Raw genomic sequence first — 22174 nt, 5'->3', positions numbered from 1 at the left:
CCCATTTTCAAATATAAGGAAAGGAAAGCAAAGAGAAAGAGATTAAATACCCCTTGCCTACCTCTTCCCAGAGCCCCTTAACACAGAGACCCGCAAACAGGGTAGAACCAGACCCAGAATGACATTTCCATCCAAATAGCCAACCTTTGCTCCATGTCCAAAAAATTAAAAATTTCCTAAAAACGAATAAAGCACAAATATCCATCCATTGATAACTCTGTTCCAAAGAGTACAAAATAGCAAAACAATCTAAATTTCAAAAGTCCATGACTGCAAGTTTAAGTTCCTTTGTCAGCTCCCAGGCAGAGCAGTTGGGTTCTATATTGAAGGACAGATGACTGTTGTAGGCTAAGCTTTAACTGCTAAGAAATATGACCTTTGGCCAGCAAACATTACACAGAGAGATTCCACAGCAGGACCACTGGATTGCCTGGCCTCACTGAAAGGAAAATTTAGAGCTGAAATTTTGGAATGAGAGTTCAAAGGGGAGTATCATCCTCATGTTGTATCATGTCATGTCATGTCATAATGACCATCAGCACCATTTCTACAGACATCGTGGACTCAATCATTCATCTTCCCAAAGGCCACAGAGAATGTAAAACTTTCTCCTTATAGGCTCTTCAGCCTGTGACATTTTGGCCTTTGTACAGGAGGACACAGTGCCTTGCTGAGTGAGAGAGAGAAAGAGAAAGAGACCCATGGGGAGGCTGACTATCTGACAGCCAATATCCCTCTGCCTTTGCTGGTCTCCCCTGATTTTTCCTGCTTCTCCTTCTCCCCACTATGAAGGAGTGTGCTCTGCTGTTCTTGCTTTTCAGGACGTACTGCAGAACTCATCCACAGGCATACAGAAATTCTATGCTTCAGAAGCCAGACATGGATGGTGAGTCCATAGAAAAGCCAATCACTTCCCTATGTGATCCAGCAGGAGACCTAAGGGCACAAATCTTCCCAGCTTGAAAGATACTTATTAAACCTTAGCCTGTTGGAGACTACCCAGACATAAAATCACACTCCCTGATGTGTCCTCTGTCATTCTTTCAAGACAGTGGCTAAAAGGAGGAGAAGGACATGGAGAAGGTTAAGTATCATGCCCACAGGTTCAACAAAAATCATACCTCAAATGGACAGGATACAAATTTTCCCTTCCAAGCAAACCTGTAGTAAAACATTGTGTCGATGGTACACCAATACTTAAGTGCTAATATTTAACTGAAGATGTATCCAAAAGCTCATTTCTGATGGAGGTAACTCAAGGCCCCTTAGAGCCCTTGTTCTGGCCTGGGATGATATACCTGGAGGGTCACACGTTAAAAAGAATTTAGAAAGGTCAGGCACCCTGAGTTAGACTCAACAAATATGTGTTAGGCACTTACCACTTCCCAAATTCTATGCTAACAACATTCAAAGGGAGAGTCACCAGATGACTCTCTGGAAGCTTTGATATAAGTGGGGCTGCACAGCCAAGTGGAAAGAACACGAGCTTTGCAACCTGACAAACCTGAGTTTAATTCCTGACTCAGCTGTGTGGCTGACCTTACATATGTCACCCAGTCTTTTGCCTCAGATTTTTTTTTTCATTTGCAAAATGGGAGTAAAATATTTACTTTTTTCATAAGTATAAAAAACTTAAATTTAAAATATTTTTATCCTATTACATTCACAAGGAATAAAAAGAGTGATAATGTGCAGTGTTAACAAGGTATGGGGACCAGGCCCTTTCATCCATCAGTGGTAGGAATATACATCTGTGTATCTTCTATAGAGAGTAATCTGGCAATAACATACATCAAATAAAAAATATGCATAACATTTGACTCAACAGATTAATTTTAAGAATTTATCTTAAGGAAATGACTGGAGAACTTTGCCCAGAGACGAACAAGACTCTTCACCTGTCTGTTGTTTATAATGGAGAATTGTTTAAATCAATTATGGCCCATCAAGACCATGAGATTGCTGTTTTAAAAACTATAAATGCCGTTTTATTCTTTGTTGTAGGAAGAAGCTGTCTGTTTATAAACTATACTACAAAATACATTACCTTATGAAAGTTAACATGGGTATGAATATAGAAATATATTTAAGGAAATAGCTGATATACCTGAAGCTGTCAATTTACAAACAAATGGCTAATGGACCTTCTTCAGCTTGTTAATAGTGTTTCTCTCTGGGCAGCCTGATCCAGGGAGGACCTCCAGGTTACAAAATTCTGTGGGCAAAATGTAATTATCATGGATGATAATGTGTACAATGCCCCTTGGATTAACGTAATGTATTAGCCCAAAATTTGGGTGCTTTTTAATTTCTTCTTTAAGCTTTTTCTCTACACTAGGATTTTCTACAATAATGATGTCTCATTTTTTCCCCCATTGGAAACAATAAAACCATTTTATTTTTTGGAAACAAAGAAGTCACATATAAACAATAATAAGCCTGATGCAAGTGCGTGTTGGAGACTCGGTAAACCAATGCTTTGTGCTTGTTTTTCACCAATTGTCTCTGAGCTCTCAGCCCACAATTCTATCCTCTGCTCTGTCACAGTGCAGCTAAAACTCTGCAGATCGCAACGCTCAGACTCCCTTGCCAGTTGGCTTCCTGCTAAGTTCTGCCAACGAGAGGCACTAGAGGGAGATAGGAAGGCAGGAAGAGGAAGAAAAGGATATCCTTTATGGTTCCCAGTTCCAGTTAATGAGACTAGGGCAGCAGCAGGGCACTGGCTGAACTCCTGCATCTTAAGACGCACAGCACTAGCATCACTACATCTTCTCATGGGTACCAGCAGCAGGCGGGATGCATCCCCTTGTCATCTGGATATTTTCATTCCTTCACCCTTTCAACTGCGCCCTTTGGTCCACTGAAGCCCTTGCCAAGTCAGACTCCCTTCTCATAGTTCCACACACCAGCATCATGGAGCCTTTCCAACCCTGGGTTCTGGTAACTCCACCTCTTCCCTTTGCTTCCCCGTGCTTGTAGGCAGTGCCCGCCTCTGCAAATGTTAAATCTCCTGGTTTCTTCTGCATCCCCTTTTTGAACTTTCAGACTTCTACCACCAGTGTGAATCAAATCTCTTCTTCTTTAACACCTATTATCTTGACTGTATCATGGAGCATTTTTATAATTAGAAGACAATGAAGCTATTTTATTTTTTAAATGTCCCAGTTATACGGAGCACGACTCTTAAAACATATTAGCCATTGTACTTATTATTCACTGTTCCCTTAGGAATTTCTCCAACTATGACTGCTACTGACCCTCTTCACCAATCTGAGGCACAGACATTTTCTTTCAATCTCAATAACACAGCTGAAACAAGACGAAAAGGCTTATTAACGATTTACTAAGAATAAATGATATAATAGATGATAACTACTCACAGAAAATTTAAAACTGATTATTGCTATAGCTGTTCTCATTCTCAAGCAGCCATGTGAGGGACTGCTTCTTCCAGCCTCTTCCACATAGCAGATGCCATCTTTCCTCAGTGACCTAGGGGGACCCTCTGGTTAGACCAGAGTTTCTTCACTTTCGAGCTCCAGAGAAGTATCTCTTCCCTCTAAAGGTCCATCTGTCAGGCATCTTTTCTTGTTCCAGGATCTACTCCTTTCCAGGAAGATTGACAATGGGAATAACAAATTCATTCAATGACTACACTGCTCTCTGCCCACAGGGAAGTCTTCAAGGCCAGTAGCAAATGTATCATAGTATGAAGGGCAAGAATGCTTACTGCCATGATCTAAAGATCTAGCATCAAAAACCCCTGAGTTGCTTGTATGATTGTAGGTAGGTGAGGAGGCAGCCCAAGAAACAACTAATGTTGAATTTCTCACCAGTCTGTTGTTTGGGAGCTCAGAGAGTATCTTCCATTCTTTCTTGAGCATACTTTTTTTTTTTTTTTTTTTTGCGGTACGCGGGCCTCTCACTGCTGTGGCCTCTCCTGTTGCGGAGCACAGGCTCCGGACACGCAGGCTCAGCGGCCATGGCTCACGGGTCCAGCCGCTCTGTGGCATGTCAGATCCTCCCAGACCGGGGCACGAACCCATGTCCCCTGCATCGGCAGGTGGACTCTCAACCACTGCACCACCAGGGAAGCCCCTTGAGCATAATTTTTAAAAATTATATACTTATTACAGTCCTTTTTTTTCAAATGTAACTGATCTGAGAAATCCGAAAGTCTGAGAATCACTGCTCCATGTTTTTATATTGAAGAGATTTGAAATACATTAAAAGTTAGAACTGAGGTCACATAAGAGGGAAGCCCAGGGCTTCCCTGGTGGCGCAGTGGTTGAGAGTCTGCCTGCCGATGCAGGGGACACGGGTTCATGCCCCGGTCCGGGAAGATCCCACATGCCACGGAGCGGCTGGGCCCGTTAGCCATGGCCGCTGAGCCTGCGTGTCCGGAGCCTGTACTCCGCAACGGGAGAGGCCACAACAGTGAGAGGCCCGCGTACCGCAAAAAAAAAAAAAAAGAGGGAAGCCCTGAACATATCAAAAAAGGAGGAAAGAGGCATAGCCCAGCCCAAAGGTGAAGTGAACCCAATGGGGATAATCATAAGCATTTTGTGATCCTGAATAGTTACTTGAGTGAAAACGTACAATAGAATGGGCAGTGGAATGGCAGCCCTGTGGCCAAACTGTTCAAAGTCAGCTGGGTGCTGTTTACAGCCAAAAGTTGGCATCAACAGGAAGTATGTCTTCTCCAGAGGAGAAAGCTGGCAGGACACGGTAGAGTGTTGAGGCCCAAGCCATGCCGGGAATTCAAATTCCATGAAGGAAAACTGAGGATGAACTAATTCATTCATCCTGGGCCAAGACTGCAGAAAGCAGGGAAGGCTATGCCTTCTTTCATCCCTGTCACACTGGATGTGAAGATCGAGGTCAACAAGACTAATTTCAGAGACCATCTGCTGATGGAGCTGAGGCTTTACTTGCATCTCCATTCAAGTTTGGGAAGAAAGTGATGAAGGAGAAAAACCTGCAACCAAGATTACTCTACCCAGCAAGGATCTCATTCAGATTTGATGGAGAAATTAAAACCTTTACAGACAAGCAAAAGCTGAGAGAGTTCAGCACCACCAAACCAGCTTTACAACAAATGCTAAAGGAACTTCTCTAGGCAAGAAACACAACAGAAGGAAAAGAACTACAATAACGAACCCAAAACAATTAAGAAAATGGGAATAGGAACATACATATCAATAATTACCTTAAATGTAAATGGACTAAATGCTCCCACCAAAAGACACAGACTGGCTGAATGGATACAAAAACAAGACCCATATATATGCTGTCTACAAGAGACCCACTTCAGACCTAGAGATACATACAGACTGAAAGTAAGGGGATGGAAAAAGATATTCCATGCAAATGGAAACCAAAAGAAAGCTGGAGTAGCAATTCTCATATCAGACAAAATAGACTTTAAAATAAAGACAACTAGAAGAGACAAAGAAGGACACTACATAATGATCAAGGGATCAATCCAAGAAGAAGATATAACAATTGTAAATATTTATGCACCAAACATAGGAGCACCTCAATACATAAGGGAAATATTAACAGCCATAAAAGGAGAAATCGACAGTAACACAATCATAGTAGGGGACTTTAACACCCCACTTTCACCAATGGACAGGTCATCCAAAATGAAAATAAATAAGGAAACACAAGCTTTAAATGATACATTAAACAAGATGGACTTAATTGATATTTATAGGACATTCCATCCAAAAACAACAGAATACACATTTTTCTCAAGTGCTCATGGAACATTCTCCAGGATAGATCATATCTTGGGTCACAAATCAAGCCTTGGTAAATTTAAGAAAATTGAAATTGTATCAAGTATCTTTTCCGACCACAATGCTATGAGACTAGATATCAATTACAGGAAAAAAGCTGTAAAACATACAAACACATGGAGGCTAAACAATACACTACTTAATAACGAAGTGATCACTGAAGAAATCAAAGAGGAAATTAAAAAATACCTAGAAACAAATGACAATGGAGACACGACGACCCAAAACCTATGGGATGCAGCAAAAGCAGTTCTAAGAGGGAAGTTTATGGCAATACAATCACACCTTAAGAAACAGGAAATATCTCGAATAAACAACCTAACCTTGCACCTAAAGCAATTAGAGAAAGAAGAACAAAAACATCCCAAAGTTAGCAGAAGGAAAGAAATCATAAAAATCAGATCAGAAATAAATGAAAAAGAAATGAAGGAAACGATAGCAAAGATCAATAAAACTAAAAGCTGGTTCTTTGAGAAGATAAACAAAATTGATAAACCATTAGCCAGACTCATCAAGAAAAAAAGGGAGAAGACTGAAATCAATAGAATTAGAAATGAAAAAGGAGAAGTAACAACTGACACTGCAGAAATACAAAAGATCATGAGAGATTACTATAAGCAACTCTATGCCAATAAAATGGACAACCTGGAAGAAATGGACAAATTCTTAGAAATGCACAACCTGCCAAGACTGACTCAGGAAGAAATAGAAAATATGAATAGACCAATCACAAGCACTGAAATTGAAACTGTGATTAAAAATCTTCCAACAAACAAAAGCCCAGGACCAGATGGCTTCACAGGCGAATTCTATCAAGCATTTAGAGAAGAGCTAACACCTATCCTTCTGAAACTCTTCCAAAATATAGCAGAGGGAGGAACACTCCCAAACTCATTCTACGAGGCCACCATCACCTTGATACCAAAACCAGACAAGGATGTCACAAAGAAAGAAAACTACAGGCCAATATCACTGATGAACATAGATGCAAAAATCCTCAACAAAATACTAGCAAACAGAATCCAACAGCACATTAAAAGGATCATACACCATGATCAAGTGGGGTTTATTCCAGGAATGCAAGGATTCTTCAATATACGCAAATCAATCAATGTGATACACCATATTAACAAGTTGAAGGAGAAAAACCATATGATCATCTCAATAGATGCAGAGAAAGCTTTTGACAAAATTCAACACCCATTTATGATAAAAACCCTGCAGAAAGTAGGCATAGAGGGAACTTTCCTCAACATAATAAAGGCCATATATGACAAACCCACAGCCAGCATCGTCCTCAATGGTGAAAAACTGAAACCATTTCCACTAAGATCAGGAACAAGACAAGGTTGCCCACTCTCACCACTCTTATTCAACATAGTTTTGGAAGTTTTAGCCACAGCAATCAGAGAAGAAAAGGAAATAAAAGGAATCCAAATGGGAAAAGAAGAAGTAAAGCTGTCACTGTTTGCAGATGACATGATACTATACATAGAGAATCCTAAAGATGCTACCAGAAAACTACTAGAGCTAATCAATGAATTTGGTAAAGTTGCAGGATACAAAATTAATGCACAGAAATCTCTGGCATTCCTATATACTAATGATGAAAAATCTGAAAGTGAAATCAAGGAAACACTCCCATTTACCATTGCAACAAAAAGAATAAAATATCTAGGAATAAACCTACCTAAGGAGACAAAAGACCTGTATGCAGAAAATTATAAGACACTGATGAAAGAAATTAAAGATGATACAAATAGATGGAGAGATGTACCATGTTCTTGGATTGGAAGAATCAACATTGTGAAAATGACTCTACTACCCAAAGCAATCTACAGATTCAATGCAATCCCTATCAAACTACCAATGGCATTTTTCACAGAACTAGAACAAAAAATTTCACAATTTGTATGGAAACACAAAAGACCCCGAATAGCCAAAGCAATCTTGAGAACGAAAAATGGAGCTGGAGGAATCAGGCTCCCTGACTTCAGACTATACTACAAAGCTACAGTAATCAAGACAGTATGGTACTGGCACAAAAACAGAAAGATAGATCAATGGAACAGGATAGAAAGCCCAGAGATAAACCCACGGACATATGGTCACCTTATCTTTGATAAAGGAGGCAGGAATGTACAGTGGAGAAAGGACAGTCTCTTCAATAAGTGGTGCTGGGAAAACTGGACAGGGACATGTAAAAGTATGAGATTAGATCACTCCCTAACACCATACACAAAAATTAGCTCAAAATGGATTAAAGACCTAAATGTAAGGCCAGACACTATCAAACTCCTAGAGGAAAACATAGGCAGAACACTCTATGACATAAATCACAGCAAGATCCTTTTTGACCCATCTCCTAGAGAAATGGAAATAAAGACAAAAATAAACACATGGGACCTAATGAAACTTCAAAGCTTTTGCACAGCAAAGGAAACCATAAACAAGACCAAAAGACAACCCTCAGAATGGGAGAAAATATTTGCAAATGAAGCAACTGACAAAGGATTAATCTCCAAAATTTATAAGCAGCTCATGCAGCTCAATAGCAAAAAAACAAACAACCCAATCCAAAAATGGGCAGAAGACCTAAATAGACATTTCTCCACAGAAGATATACAGACTGCCAACAAACACATGAAAGGATGCTCAACATCTTTACTCATTAGAGAAATGCAAATCAAAACTACAATGAGATATCATCTCACACCAGTCAGAATGGCCATCATCAAAAAATCTAGAAACAATAAATGCTGGAGAGGGTGTGGAAAAAAGGGAACACTCTTGCACTGCTGGTGGGAATGTGAATTGGTACAGCCACTATGGAGAACAGTATGGAGGTTCCTTAAAAAACTACAAATAGAACTACCATATGACCCAGCAATCCCACTACTGGGCATATACCCTGAGAAAACCATAATTCAAAAAGAGACATGTACCAAAATGTTCATAGCAGCCCTATTTACAATAGCCCGGAGATGGAAACAACCTAAGTGTCCATCATCGGATGAATGGATAAAGAAGATGTGGCACATATATACAATGGAATATTACTCAGCCATAAAAAGAAATGAAATTGAGCTATTTGTAATGAGGTGGATGGATCTAGAGTCTGTCATACAGAGTGAAGTAAGTCAGAAAGAGAAAGACAAATACTGTATGCTGACACATATATATGGAATTTAAGAAAAAAATGTCATCAAGAACATAGGGGTAAGACAGGAATAAAGACACAGACCTACTAGAGCATGGACTTGAGGATATGGGGAGGGGGAAGGGTAAGCTGTGACAAAGTGAAAGAGCGGCATGGACATATATACACTACCAAACGTAAGGTAGATAGCTAGTGGGAAGCAGCCGCATAGCACAGGGAGATCAGCTCGGTTCTTTGTGACCGCCTGGAGGGGTGGGATAGGGAGGGTGGGAGGGAGACGCAAAAGGGAGGGGATATGGGAACATATGTATATGTATAACTGATTAAATTTGTAAAATAAAAAAAAAAAAAAAAGTAAAAAAAAAAAAAAAAAAAAAAAGTTTGGGAAGAGCCGATAGATTAAAATCAACATGGGCTCTGGAGGTAGACATGGGTATGTGTGTGCCAAAGTGTGTGTGTGTGTGTGTGTGTGTGTGTATGTGCCTGTGTGTGTCTGTGTATTTGCTTGAGTGTTTTAATTATCTAGACAATTTTTCATGCCATTTCTGCCTTGAACTAGGCTATGTGATAACTCATTTTATCTCTTTAGTCTCAATTTCCTTATCATTTGAAGGACTGGGACTAAATAATATACAATAACCCGCCCAGCTAGAACATTTTAAGATTCTTTTATTCTAATTCCCTTAAATCTCTATAGAAAAGGAATGTAGAATAGACAGAAGTTTTAGTCCTGGCTCTGTAATACGAGCTACTTAAACTGCACTGAAGACTTCACCCCTCTATACTCAAGTTTTTGCACCTGAAAATTATATGGAAAATCTACCTTGGTTGGGCCATAGTTACTATTAGATAAGAAAATATATGTAAAAGAGCAAGGTTCTTTCTTGGCTTATAAAATGTGCTAAATATTTTTTGATAAAGTCTGTGAGTGCTCTTATTGTAGTAAAATAAAGCCTTCACAATCCACAGAGTAAAAGACTATCGATACTAAACTTTAATGGTCCCAGATAGTTAAAACTGTCAAGATTTTTATCTGATTTTTATAGTTTCATGTGTTTCCACTAGAGCATTCAGCCTATTACTTCTTAATACCTTGGTGTGTTTACTTATAGCACGTCTTTTGCTCTTTATGGTTGTTTACTTCTCTTCCACAATGGCCTTGGAAAAAAGTAATCAAGTTTGCAGCATTGTATATATACTAAGAATAAATATACTATGATTCTCCTGGGAATAAAATGTTGGCCTGGGTGTTGATTTTATAAAAATTATTTGTCACTACCCTCCACCCAAAAACCAAAGTCCTAAAATTGGGAATCATGCTATATTTCTTCCTCTCCTTCACTTACTTGTCATGTTGACATTTTAAGTCATCACCTGTCTTCTCCCCACTCCCCACTCTAATCAAGCAGCCATGATCACTTCTGCTCTAACCCAACTGGTTGTCTCCTTGTTCTTTTTTTTTTTTTTTGCGGTACGTGGGCCTCTCACTGTTGTGGCCTCTCCCGTTGCGGAGCACAGGCTCAGCGGCCATGGCTCACGGGCCCAGCCGCTCTGCAGCATGTGGGATCTTCCCGGACCGGGGCACGAACCCGCGTCCCCTGCATCGGCAGGCGGCCTCTCAACCACTGCACCACCAAGGAAGCCCTCTCCTTGTTCTTTTATCCCATGTTGGAAAGAATTATAAGAAACAAGGGATCACTGCATCAGTCCTCCTGGATTACTTTGAACTCAGACCAGTTCAATACAAACTACCAGGCCAACAAGATGGTAAATTGTTTCTTTTGGAAACCATCTTTGTATTTTGTTTTCCTGTTACAGACATCTGTTGCTAAGAGATCTTTGGCTTGGCAAGACCCACTATATCTTTGCTAGAAAATCCTGGCTTTGTCTCCCTGACCACTGCTATCAAAAACTCCCAGCCATCCTCAGAGGCTCATTAACATCACCACACAAGGAAACTACTCCACCTTTACAGAGTTTTCCAAACTCCACAGGGGTCCATGATTTCTTTTCTTTTCTTTTTTTTTTTTTTGAGGCTGGTAGAATCTTTTTTATTTAAAAGCTGAGTCTTCTAATACAGTGATTTCCTGAAGTTTCAAATAATTTTCAACGTATGAAACCTGAATTCCTTTGTAAGGCCTTCTGTGATACCTTTAACTTTCAGTCATAGCACTTAAATGAAGGCAGCTATGATTTTAAAATACAGTACATAATGATAGGTACACAGAAATATTATGGATTTTTTCATAAGTTCTTTTGCATGATACTAGCAGGGAGAGAAAGAAAAGCATCTTGTGGTAGGTTAAGAGCCAAGTTCAGGTTCAGGCTCTCTAATCTTTAGGCAAAAAGCTTGCCTCTTTGCTGGTCAGACCACACACGGGGCAGTTTTGTTAATGTTTAGAAGCCTATGAATAGGAATGTGTCCAAAGAAAATCAATGACAATCAGAACATCAGAAACAATACCACATAAGCAATGTTTAGGTGAACCACATCAAACTTGGAGAGGGCTTCACCTGAGGAAGTTAAGGCATGTAAAACGGTGATTAGATCTTATCCTTGTTTCTACACATTTCACAAGGCAAAGATCAAAACAAAGAAAAACAAATCCACCTAATTATACTCTGTGGAATGGGTATATCCTGAAACGGAATGTCAACGAAGCATTTAAGTGGAAGTTAGATAAACCATACGTTAGGTGTGTTCTAAGGGTTCGTGAGCTGCAACTTTTTTTTTTTTTTTTTTTTTTGCAGTACACGGGCCTCTCACTGCTGTGGCCTCTCCCGTTGCGGAGCACAGGCTCCAGACACGCAGGCTCAGCGGCCATGGCTCATGGGTCCAGCCGCTCTGCGGCATGTCGGATCCTCCCAGACCGGGGCACGAACCCGTGTCCCCTGCATCGGCAGGGGGACTCTCAACCACTGCGCCACCAGGGAAGCCCTGAGCTGAAACTTTTAAGCCCACTTATTGTAAGATGTTATGATTCCATGGCAGTCTCAAGTCTTTTGGTAATGATGTGCAACGACCTGGGGATTTTTTTTTCAGTAGAACAATGCTATGATTTCCAAATCCCTTTCAGCCAAAATTGTTTGGGTGATCCAAGTAACCTACAAAGTGCCTTGAGTTCCATGATGAAAGATGCTATATAAATAAAAAGGGTAATTTAGTCATAATAAATAACGGAAATGACGATGGATGGTGGTGTCACAGAGAAGCTGCCCTGCCATTAAGGAGCCCAAAGCAACCAGCTGTGAGCTGGAAATAATGTGTGCCCAGGCCAGGAGGATGTTCAGTGACTGAGACCATGTTAACCTTTCAACCAAAGACCTGGATCCAGCCTCTGATTCAGAGGTGTGAGCATTTGAAATGGAAAAAACTACAGTATTTATTCCAGAGTGTGAATATTACTTTGGACTTATAAGACCTCTACCAACACAGGTCAATAGGGAGCTTCCTCTTCCAACAGAAGAGAAAATTGAGTAGGTCAGGGGAAGAGCCAGAATTCCAGACTAGAGTTATGACTCTGAACACCATGCTCTTTCCATCCTCTATCAGACCCCAGACAATTCAATGCAACATGTAACTTCAGGAAAGAGCCAGCCTGGATGAGAAAATGTTGAAAAGAGGTCATGTCTCTCAAGATGGCTTGCAGAGCTGTTTTCCATCCATTAAGGCTCAGTAAGCCTGCTAGTAAAACTCTTAGCCCCTCAAGCAGGGAGGAGCCATGCACTGAGGCCCTGGAGCTGATTTCCAGAGTTAAAGGAACATGTGGTAGGAGGCAGCTGAGTTCTTTTGGACCAGGGAAGGACACTGCTTTAGTGCTTTGTCCAGCTTGAGATCTAGGAAGCCTGATCGTTGCCAGAGGCCTGACTGATGCCACCTCCTGAAGGACTTGGCCTCCCAAGCCTCACATGTGCTTGAAGACCAACCAGTCACCATATGCAAAGAGGAAGGACCCTCCTCTCTGCCCACCAAAAACTTCCATCAAAAAAAAAAAAAAAAAAAAGAAATCTGGAAGCTACAAAACTAGGAATCTTGTTAGAACACATGGACGCTTTCCTTACCTACTTATCTTTTTTTTGGGGGGGGGGTACTATCTATTGGAATTTTAGTTTTACAGCCTTTAGCTCTAACTTGCTTGCATTTTGGCATAATTTAACATACTTTATCATTGGAATTTATTCTCATCCTCTTTTTCTAGTTTATCATCTTTAAAATTTTAACCTTTTTAACTTAACAATATTCTTTTAGTGCTTCTCCTTTGAAGCTAGTCTGTTCTCAGCCTTTTAACATTTATTTTGGGTTTTTATTTCCTGAAAGAAATTATTATTTTATATTTCTTAAAACATTATCTTATTAAGTTTAAGTCATTGTAATTTTATCTCTGAAATTTTTGTTTCTTTTTTAATTTCTTTATAATTCTCATTTTACCTCGTTTCACCTTTTCAATATTGCTCTATTTTCCCAGTTTCTAAACGTATGCTTTTGCCTCTTTAAAACTGATATTTTAAATTATAACTTCTTCTGCATTTTTATTTTTAGCTTTTAAAATTATTTTTCCTTTCAATTTTTCTGTTTATCTTGTATTCTGTTTATTTCCATAGGATACCAATGTCTAATCCTATAGTAAAAAAGAATCATTTATTACCATAGGAAGGGGCTTTCAGTCTTTTTCCACAGTTTGAGGCAGTATGTATGAATGTTAATCCTGTCACCCCCACCCACTGACTGAGTGATCTTGGGAACCTGCTCTTCTATCTGGGCCTCAGCTCACAACTCTGCAAATGCTGACCCCTTACGACACTGGAATTCACCTTTCCTATTATACATTCTGAAAGGCATGGAGGAGCTAGGCCAGGAGAAGCACCACCCCAATCTTCCCTCTTGCAGCCAACCATTTTTCAGTCGTTTCAATTTTAGCCATTCCACAGCCATTTTTCAACCATTTCAGCCATTCCATTTAGATAAAGTGACACCTTTATTATAGCTGTATCCAGAATCCAGTAAAATACAACTGAGAATAAAGATTTATCTGCAGGAAATAGAAGCAAATCAAAGCATTGGTCTTTTTTTGTTTGTTTGCTCGTTTTGTTTTCTTTTATTTTTTTAATCTTTTTTTTTTACACAGCAGGTTCTTATCAGTTATCTATTTTACACATATTAGTGTATATTTGTCAATCCCAATCTCCCAATCCATCCCACCACCCTCCCCAACAGCTTTCCCCCATTGGTGTCTATACATTTGTTCTCTATATCTGTGTCTCTATTTCTGCCTTGCAAACCGGTTCATCTGTACCATTTTTCTAGATTCCACATATATGCGTTAATATACAATATTTGATTTTCTCTTTCTGACTTGCTTCACTCGGTATGACAGTCTCTAGGTCCATCCACATCTCTACAAATGACCCAATTTCGTTCCTTTTTATGGCTGAGTAATATTCCATTATATATATGTACCACATCTTCTTTACCCATTTGTCTGTCGATGGGCATTTAGGTTGCTTCCATGACCTGGCTATTGTAAATAGTGCTGCATTGAACATTGAGGTTCATGTGTCTTTTTGAATTATGGTTTTCTCTGGGTATATGCCCAGTAGTGGGATTGTTGGGTCATATGATAATTCTATTTTTAGTTTTTTTAGGAACATCCATACTGTTTTCCACAGAGGCTGTATCAATTTACATTCCCACCAACAGTGCAAGAGGGTTCCCTTTTCTCCACACCCTCTCCAGCATTTGCTGTTTGTAGATTTTCTGATGATGCCCATTCTAACTGGTGTGAAGTGATACCTCATTGTAGTTTTGATTTGCACTTCTCTACTGATTAGTGATGTTGAGCATCCTTTCATGTGTTTTTTGGCAATCTGTACAAATTCTTTGGAGAAATGTCTATTTAGGTCTTCTGCCCATTTTTGGATTGGGTTGTTTGTTTTTTTGATACTGAGATGCTTGTAAATTTTGCAGATTAATCCTTTGTCAGTTGCTTCATTTGCAAATATTTTCTCCCATTTTGAGGGTTGTCTTTTCATCTTGTTTATGTTTTCTTTTGCTGTGCAAAAGCTTTTAAGTTTCATTAGGTCCCATTTGTTTATCTTTGTTTTTATTTCCATTACTCTAGGAGGTGGGTCAAAAAAGATCTTGCTGTGATTTATGTCAAAGAGTGTTCTTCCTATGTTTTCCCCTAAGAGTTTTATAGCGTCTGGTTTTACATTTAGGTCTTTAATCCATTTTGAGATTATTTTTGTGAAGCATTGGTCTTAACTTCAAGGAAATCACAATTTGAGCCCTGACTTTGTCACTAACCAAGTAACCAGGGGGAGTCATTGGATTATTGTGGACACCAATTCCCTCCTTTTTAAAAGGAGAGTGTTAGATGACATTATTTCTAAGGATTCCTCTGTTATTAATTGCCAATGAGTCTATACCTTTCTATTCAAAGGAACTATGAGATTGACATTAATGTATATGGAGATTACCCTGTTATTTGTACCAGGTAACAGAACCCAAGAGAAGTTTTTCCTGCCGGAGTACCAAGACCCCTCCAGTCAAGCCCATTGAGCAAAACAACAACATGTTACCATGATAACATGAATGCAGGCTAGGTTGAGCCAGGTGCCAGACATACTTGCCATTGATGACACCATCTGGGTTCAGCATGGGGATGATCTTGAAAATGAAGTTTTCCCTCAAGAGCTTAGCCACAGGGTCACTGCTGACCAGGAACTCCAAGGTCCCCTTCATCACCCAGCTGGCATTGCTCTCTCCTGGGTGCACTCGAGCAGTAATCACCTGGTATGGGCGCTGCCCTGCAGAAAAAGAGACACAAGAAAATTAAACCTAAGTACACTTTCGATTTCCACCCAGATAATCTCCAGGCTGCCAGTATTACACCTGACTGGCATGAAGCCTGAAATAGGTTGATTGTTTCTAATACACATCTAATGTACATGTATCCATTTTCCATCTGCCTCTATGGTCTGCAAGCCTCAAGAGAGTATAAAGTTAAAGCTCAAGGCTGTTATCCAAAGCATAAGTACTTAGTGGCATCAAAACCAACCAAGAATCAGATTTTAGCAAGACCACCAAAGAAATAATTTACTCTTCAGAGTCTAACAGCATGATGATGGGTGTCCCAGATCTGAGATTGAATCTTATCTTCATCATTTACCAGTTGTAAGACCTCAGCTAAATGACTTAATTTCTCCAAGGCTGCTTTCTCATCTGTAAAATGAGGACAATAATACTGTCCTCCTGAAGCTGTTATAAAAACTAAAGGATGTTGGGCTTCCCTGGTGGCGCAGTGGTTGAGAGTCCGCCTGCTGATGCAGGGGACGTGGGTTCGTGCCCCAGTCCAGGAAGATCCCAGATGCCGCAGAGCGGCTGGGCCCGTGAGCCATGGCCGCTGAGCCTGCGTGTCCGGAGCCTGTGCTCCGCAACAGGAGAGGCCACAACAGTGAGAGGCCCGCGTACCGCAAAAAAAAAAAAAAAAAAAAAAAAAAAAACAAAAAAAACTAAAGGATGTGATTATAAAGAACTTGGCATATTGCTTGCTGTTCAGTATGTACCTGTTAGCTCTCTCCCTTCTCAATTATAAAGTCTGTGGTTAGGATGGTGCCTCACATTCCCCAGTAGAAACAGGAGTCAGGTACAGAAACTGAATTGGGAAATTTATGACTGACTTTATGACACTGAAGCCAATCCTAGAGAGATTTCACAAAAGAGGGAAGCACCTGGAAGCTCAATCTTGGAGTTGCAATACTTCCTTCACTTTGCAGAAGAAATCAGGAACACACTCTCTGCCAATCACAGGGAGTGTATTGACATGAATAGATCTTATGAAGAATGCATTGATGAAAGAGAGACTTATCATCCTTTCTTTGCTGACAGAAGACACATGGAGTATCGTAGTGTTGAGACGTATTCTTAGACCACATCTGAGCTCAGGTGGTAAATGTCTTTTGATTGATTGGTGATGTCTGTCCCCATACACTTGAGGAAGAAGTGGGGAACATGTGGTATCATACAAGCAATTCACTGTGTCTGCTCTAAGCCCTTGTTTAATTTTGTGTGGGTTTTTTGACTCTTCTTTCTGTATCCTCACCCAATTCCTTATTGCTCCTAAACCCATTCTAATGATGAGAACTAAATATTTGCCAAGTATCAATACCTCAGCCACTAAACAGCCTAAAAGTTAAACCAGTCATTTTCTTCCTGATCATTCAAATCGTGAGTTAAATATGGCTTTTCTTCCCTTTAGCAGTAATCTTTTTGAGGGAATAAACTGTGTCTCTAATTCTGTACAAAGAAAGACAAAACTGAATAACTCTCAATTACAGCTAAATAACAAGTAATGGAAGATACAGAAAAATAAACTATTAATTCCCTAATTATATTACTATTATCATTAATTAAAACAAACAAAATACCCTCTGTCAACAGCCAATGAGACGCAGGTTTAAGGGGCATATATTGGTACATTTTTACTGACTATGGTGAGAGCATGTTACTTCTCTTGTAGATTCTTTATATATTGTGGATAATATTCAGTTATGTTTTTGCTTAAGCAGGTATTTTGAACATAATCCAGAAACTGCAGGAGGCATTGGGTAGAAAAAGTTGAATATATTATAGTTCTTGTTCTGTAACAGGCCAAAGCATTTGTCGGTAGTGACAAACATGCAAGCAAATAATGACAAGTGAGCTAGTGGAGGTGTATATAAAGCACCAAACATAGATCTGAGTCAGAGAGGAAAGGACATTTCCAGCAATGTGATGTTGTTTAGACTGGGTACTGCAGGATAAGTATCAGCTAACTAGAGAAAGAACGTGAGGAGGGGCCTTCTAAGCAAAGAAAAAGATACATGGCAAAGAACACAGAAGAGAAAAACTGGTGCATTCAAGAATAAAGAAAAGTTGTGAATGGCTGAAGCAAAGGACTAGAGGTCGTAGCTTGTGAATTTAGAAAAGCAGTTTGGTGTCAAACTGTTAAGATCCTTCCTCATATATTTTGTTTAGGGATTTGGACTTTATTCTGTAGATCAGAAGTTCTCAACCATGGAGTCAGTGTCTCCCTGATACGCTATGATCTGTGATGAGATCTACTGAAGAATCATTGGTTAGTAATAAAAGTGTAAATGCTTGTTATATATATATATATGTATGTGTATATATATATATATATATATATATACATACACTACACTATATATGTATACATATACTTTATAAATATACATACATAGACATATACATGTATATACACACACACATACACATATCACACAAAATGCTGGCTACCCACCCAATAGCTTTTCTCCCCTTCTTTCTTACTACCAGACCCCTGATTTTGGGGGGTTTAAAAAGTGCCCAGATCAAAACATCCAGCTTTGTGGATCCTCTTGTAGGTAGGAGTGACCATGTGACAGGGTCGAGACCAATGAGATGTAAATGGCAGCCTGGGGTGGGTCTTTCTGGAAAACTGATCAAAGGGCACTGTTTCACCTGGCAAATGCCTTCTTGGTTTTTGTCCCTTATCTCTCATCTTTGTCTCTTGTTCCTTCCGTGAACATAGATCTGATACTTTCAGGTGAAGAAGCCAACTTGAGAATCAAAGTCACATGATAAGATGTTACCATAAAGGTAGAAAGAGCCTATAGGTTCTTGAAAAATCCCTTAAGCAGCTACCCTGCACCTTCACTAGCTTCTTCAATGCTTCCAGATGTTTGAGACCAATAAACCACTATTTGACTGGGCAAATGTAATCATGTTTCTGTTATATCTTGTTAGACTCTAGTTTAACTTATATAAGAGCAGGTGTAAGGTCATCCTTAAAATAAGGTTACTTTGAATAACATGCACCCAAGTGTGCTTTCTGGACTGGGGAGAAAAGAATGGCAGAGTTGTAGTAAGAATATTCGTTATGTGTGTCCCAGAAAACAACAGTTGAGAATGTCTACTTTAAGAAATAGAAAGTAAATGATGGCTTTTCAACAGGAGAAAGACATGCCAAAGACTGCTTCAAAAAAATTCTGACATTTATGAAGACAGTACATTTGTTTAACCATAGACAGTGGTGGGGTTATAGAGCAGAGAACAACTTTTAGAGCCGTATTTCCAGAGTTCAAATTCCAGCCCCACCATGTTCTACCTGAGATGAATTATGTAAGTTTCTGAAGAAATTTGAGTATTGGGTTGGATGTTCTGCATGTAAGCCTAGTGATTTGCTAACTGGAACTTACTAAGTATTGGTGGGGGGTGGTATATAGTTAGCTAGCTGAGCACAGTTGAAATTAGCTGAAGGTAAACTTTCCCACTATATCATTTGCTCACAATTACTTTTCACTCCTTCCAAAGCAAGCTGTATTGGCACGCCAATAAAAAGCTTGTTGAGTAATAGAGGCTTGACGAATTTGTACCCAATCAGTGGCCTATTTTCAGTACTATAATTCCATATCACTCTCTTTGTGGTTTTTGAACTATGTTCATTTACAGCATATTGAACAACAATAGTAAGTGCTCCCAGCCCAGCAAGATTAAAAAAAAAAAGTAGCTTAAGCTCATGTAAATTTTCAGCACCAACTAAATACTCTCATTGTCTGGGCCATTTGAGTCCCATTGCCTGGTAACCAGTGCAATGCAGTGCATTAGTCAATAAGCCAAATGCAGCTCTTGCAAAGAAATGTCAATGATGTTTCTTCCCTTTGGAGAGTCAGGTTGATAATCTGCTAGACTGTAATACACCACAAAACCTGCCAGGCTGTTCTGAGCATCCTGAAGTAGCAAACACGGAAAACTGTGGATTCTCATGAAGAAATAAGTGTAAGCAGAATTTTAGCCATTTCTAGTTGATTTTCCTCCTTCCTCTCTGTGATTTAAGGCAATTTTGCAGTCATATTGCTGAGTTAAACTTATGGGACCATTCAGTTGTAGCAGCAAATGGTGCTCCAGAGAACCCATAACAGACAACGGCTGTAAATAGTATGCAACATACATACTATGTGTTTTTTCTTGTAATTGACAATTTCACTTTTAATAAGTCATCTTTGCTTAGGGTAGGGCAAAGAGTATCAAGTATATGTCTTTTTTTTTTTCTCTGTAATTTATAAAATCTATTCCAGAGGCCACCAAAATCTATGGGGGAGTCATGGTTTGGCAATATTGTAATTCTGAAAGCAACATATTGAATTTATGTCAGTGGTAATGATATCTGTATTAGAAACAAGTAGGGGGTGGTATAATGCCTGAGAGATATCAGGCTCAGGGACAATGAAAAGCTGAGTAAGAAGAGAAGACATGTGTGATGATACACATGTACGCCCAACTATATAAACATCCATTCTTTTATTCCTTCTTTCTTTTAACAATATATATTAAGCTCCTACTGGCACTCTGTAAGGTTCTGGAAATTCCAACAGAAATAATGATTTTTGCCCTCAGGGAACTAATAATAGTCTGGTGAGAAAGACAGGCACACAGATAATTATGATCCAATGATCAGGGACATTTGTCAAGACATTTTTCAAAGCACAGTGGAATGCTCATTACGTTATTTATGGTAATGCAAGCAAATGGAAGTGACTTAAACATACATCCACAGGACATTACTTAAAGAAATGATACGTAAAACAGAATACTATGCAACCATTAAAAATGGCACATAGATCTCACACTGGAAGATATCTGTCACACAGTGATGAGTGAAAACAATGTAGGCAAGAGCACTGCATCACAATGGATCCCATTTGTGTCACTGTAGATACTTAAAGGTATCTATACACAGAGACACATCTGCTAGTGGAGGCCACCTGGATCATTTCTATGTCTTTATCCCGATCTAGCATGTTTGTCTCTCCAGAAAATAACAATCATATGTCAGTTTTCATAAAGGCAAAATATTTTCCAGGAGTAGTAAACCACAGAAGAGAAAGATTAAAAAAAAGTTTTTTTCACAGAAGACATGACATATGATCTGGTTTGTCCCACTGGAGTTTGAGTTTGCCAGATGAAGAAAAGAAAGGAGGGAGATGATGGAAAGGGGTAAGTCGATGTAATTGCAAGATAATGAGGTCATAAAGCACAGAGTGTCTGAAGAGGAGTGATGTGATTTTATGTGACTAGAACACTAGCTATATGGAAGGTAAGAAGGGGAGTGATGCTACAAGCTAAGTCTGTACCTGTTTCTTTTAAACAGGCCTTTTAGCCCATGCTAAGGAGTTTGGAAACAATCTTATAGGCTGTGGAAGCACCATGGAAAATCATTTTGCAAGAGTGTGATCAGATGGGGCTTCTTGTTGGAGCTGAAGATGATAGGAGAAATGGCCAAAAGAGCATATTGTGATTTTAAGGTCCAGTCAGCTAACTTGACCTTAACTCTGGAAGAGAGTGGATAAAAATGGCCTGACTGAAGGGCAAGGAGTGAGGAAGGAGACCAGGAAACAGAAATGGAAAAGAATATGTCAATGAAAGAAGATTCTGAGAAAGAGAAAATTTGAAAAGAGGTGTGCTGGGAAAAAAATTTATACATTATATAATATACATGATACTAATGTTTACCACCAAAGGTAGCATGCTATGAAAATTTTCTGCACTGTGTGTTTTTCATTTACTAATATATCTTGGTGGTCTTTCCACATCAATATATAAAGATTCTTCCATCTCTCTTTTTTAATTAGTTGTATTTAGGGTACAATTTACATACAATAAATTTTACCAATTTTAATTTTACTATTCAATGAATTTTGACAAATGTATGCAGTGCTGTAAAACCACTAAGATCATGATCATCATCACAAAAATTCCCCTCACTCCCCTTTGCAGGCAGTTGCCTCACCCCATCCCTACCCTCTGGCAACCACTGATCTGCTTTTTGGCTCTGTGGGGCTGTCTTCTCTGGAATTTCATAATAATTGATTCATACAGCATATAACCTTTTTGTCTGGCCTCTTTCCCTTAGTGTAATGCTTTTGAGAGTCATCCATGTTGCTACATAAATCAATAATGTGTTCCTTTTAGCCACTGACTTACATTCCAGTGTACCACAGAGCAATGGACATGCCACGATTTGTTTATTCCCTCACCTGTTGATAAACATTTGTATTATTTCCAGTTTAGGGATACTATGAAATAAGCTGCTATAGTCATTTGTGTATACATTTTTCTTCAAAGTGAATACTTGGGGGAACAGAATTTCTGCATACTTTGGTAGGGTTA

General features: G+C 39.3%; 1 protein-coding gene across 1 annotated transcript in view; it reads right to left on the bottom strand.

Moving 5' to 3' along the window:
• AGBL1 (AGBL carboxypeptidase 1) overlaps positions 1 to 22174 on the bottom strand; it is a 707098-nt gene that overhangs the window by 442922 nt on the left and 242002 nt on the right. The window contains exon 16 of the mRNA XM_060096125.1: positions 15591 to 15771. Within this exon, the coding sequence (XP_059952108.1) occupies positions 15591 to 15771 (181 nt within the window). The remainder of the gene's footprint in view (positions 1 to 15590; positions 15772 to 22174) is intronic.

This window comes from Mesoplodon densirostris, chromosome 4 (genome assembly GCF_025265405.1).
Source record: "Mesoplodon densirostris isolate mMesDen1 chromosome 4, mMesDen1 primary haplotype, whole genome shotgun sequence".
Taxonomy (NCBI): domain Eukaryota; kingdom Metazoa; phylum Chordata; class Mammalia; order Artiodactyla; family Ziphiidae; genus Mesoplodon; species Mesoplodon densirostris.
Note: the sequence above shows the minus strand (reverse complement) of the source record. Positions and strands in the feature narration are given on the sequence as shown.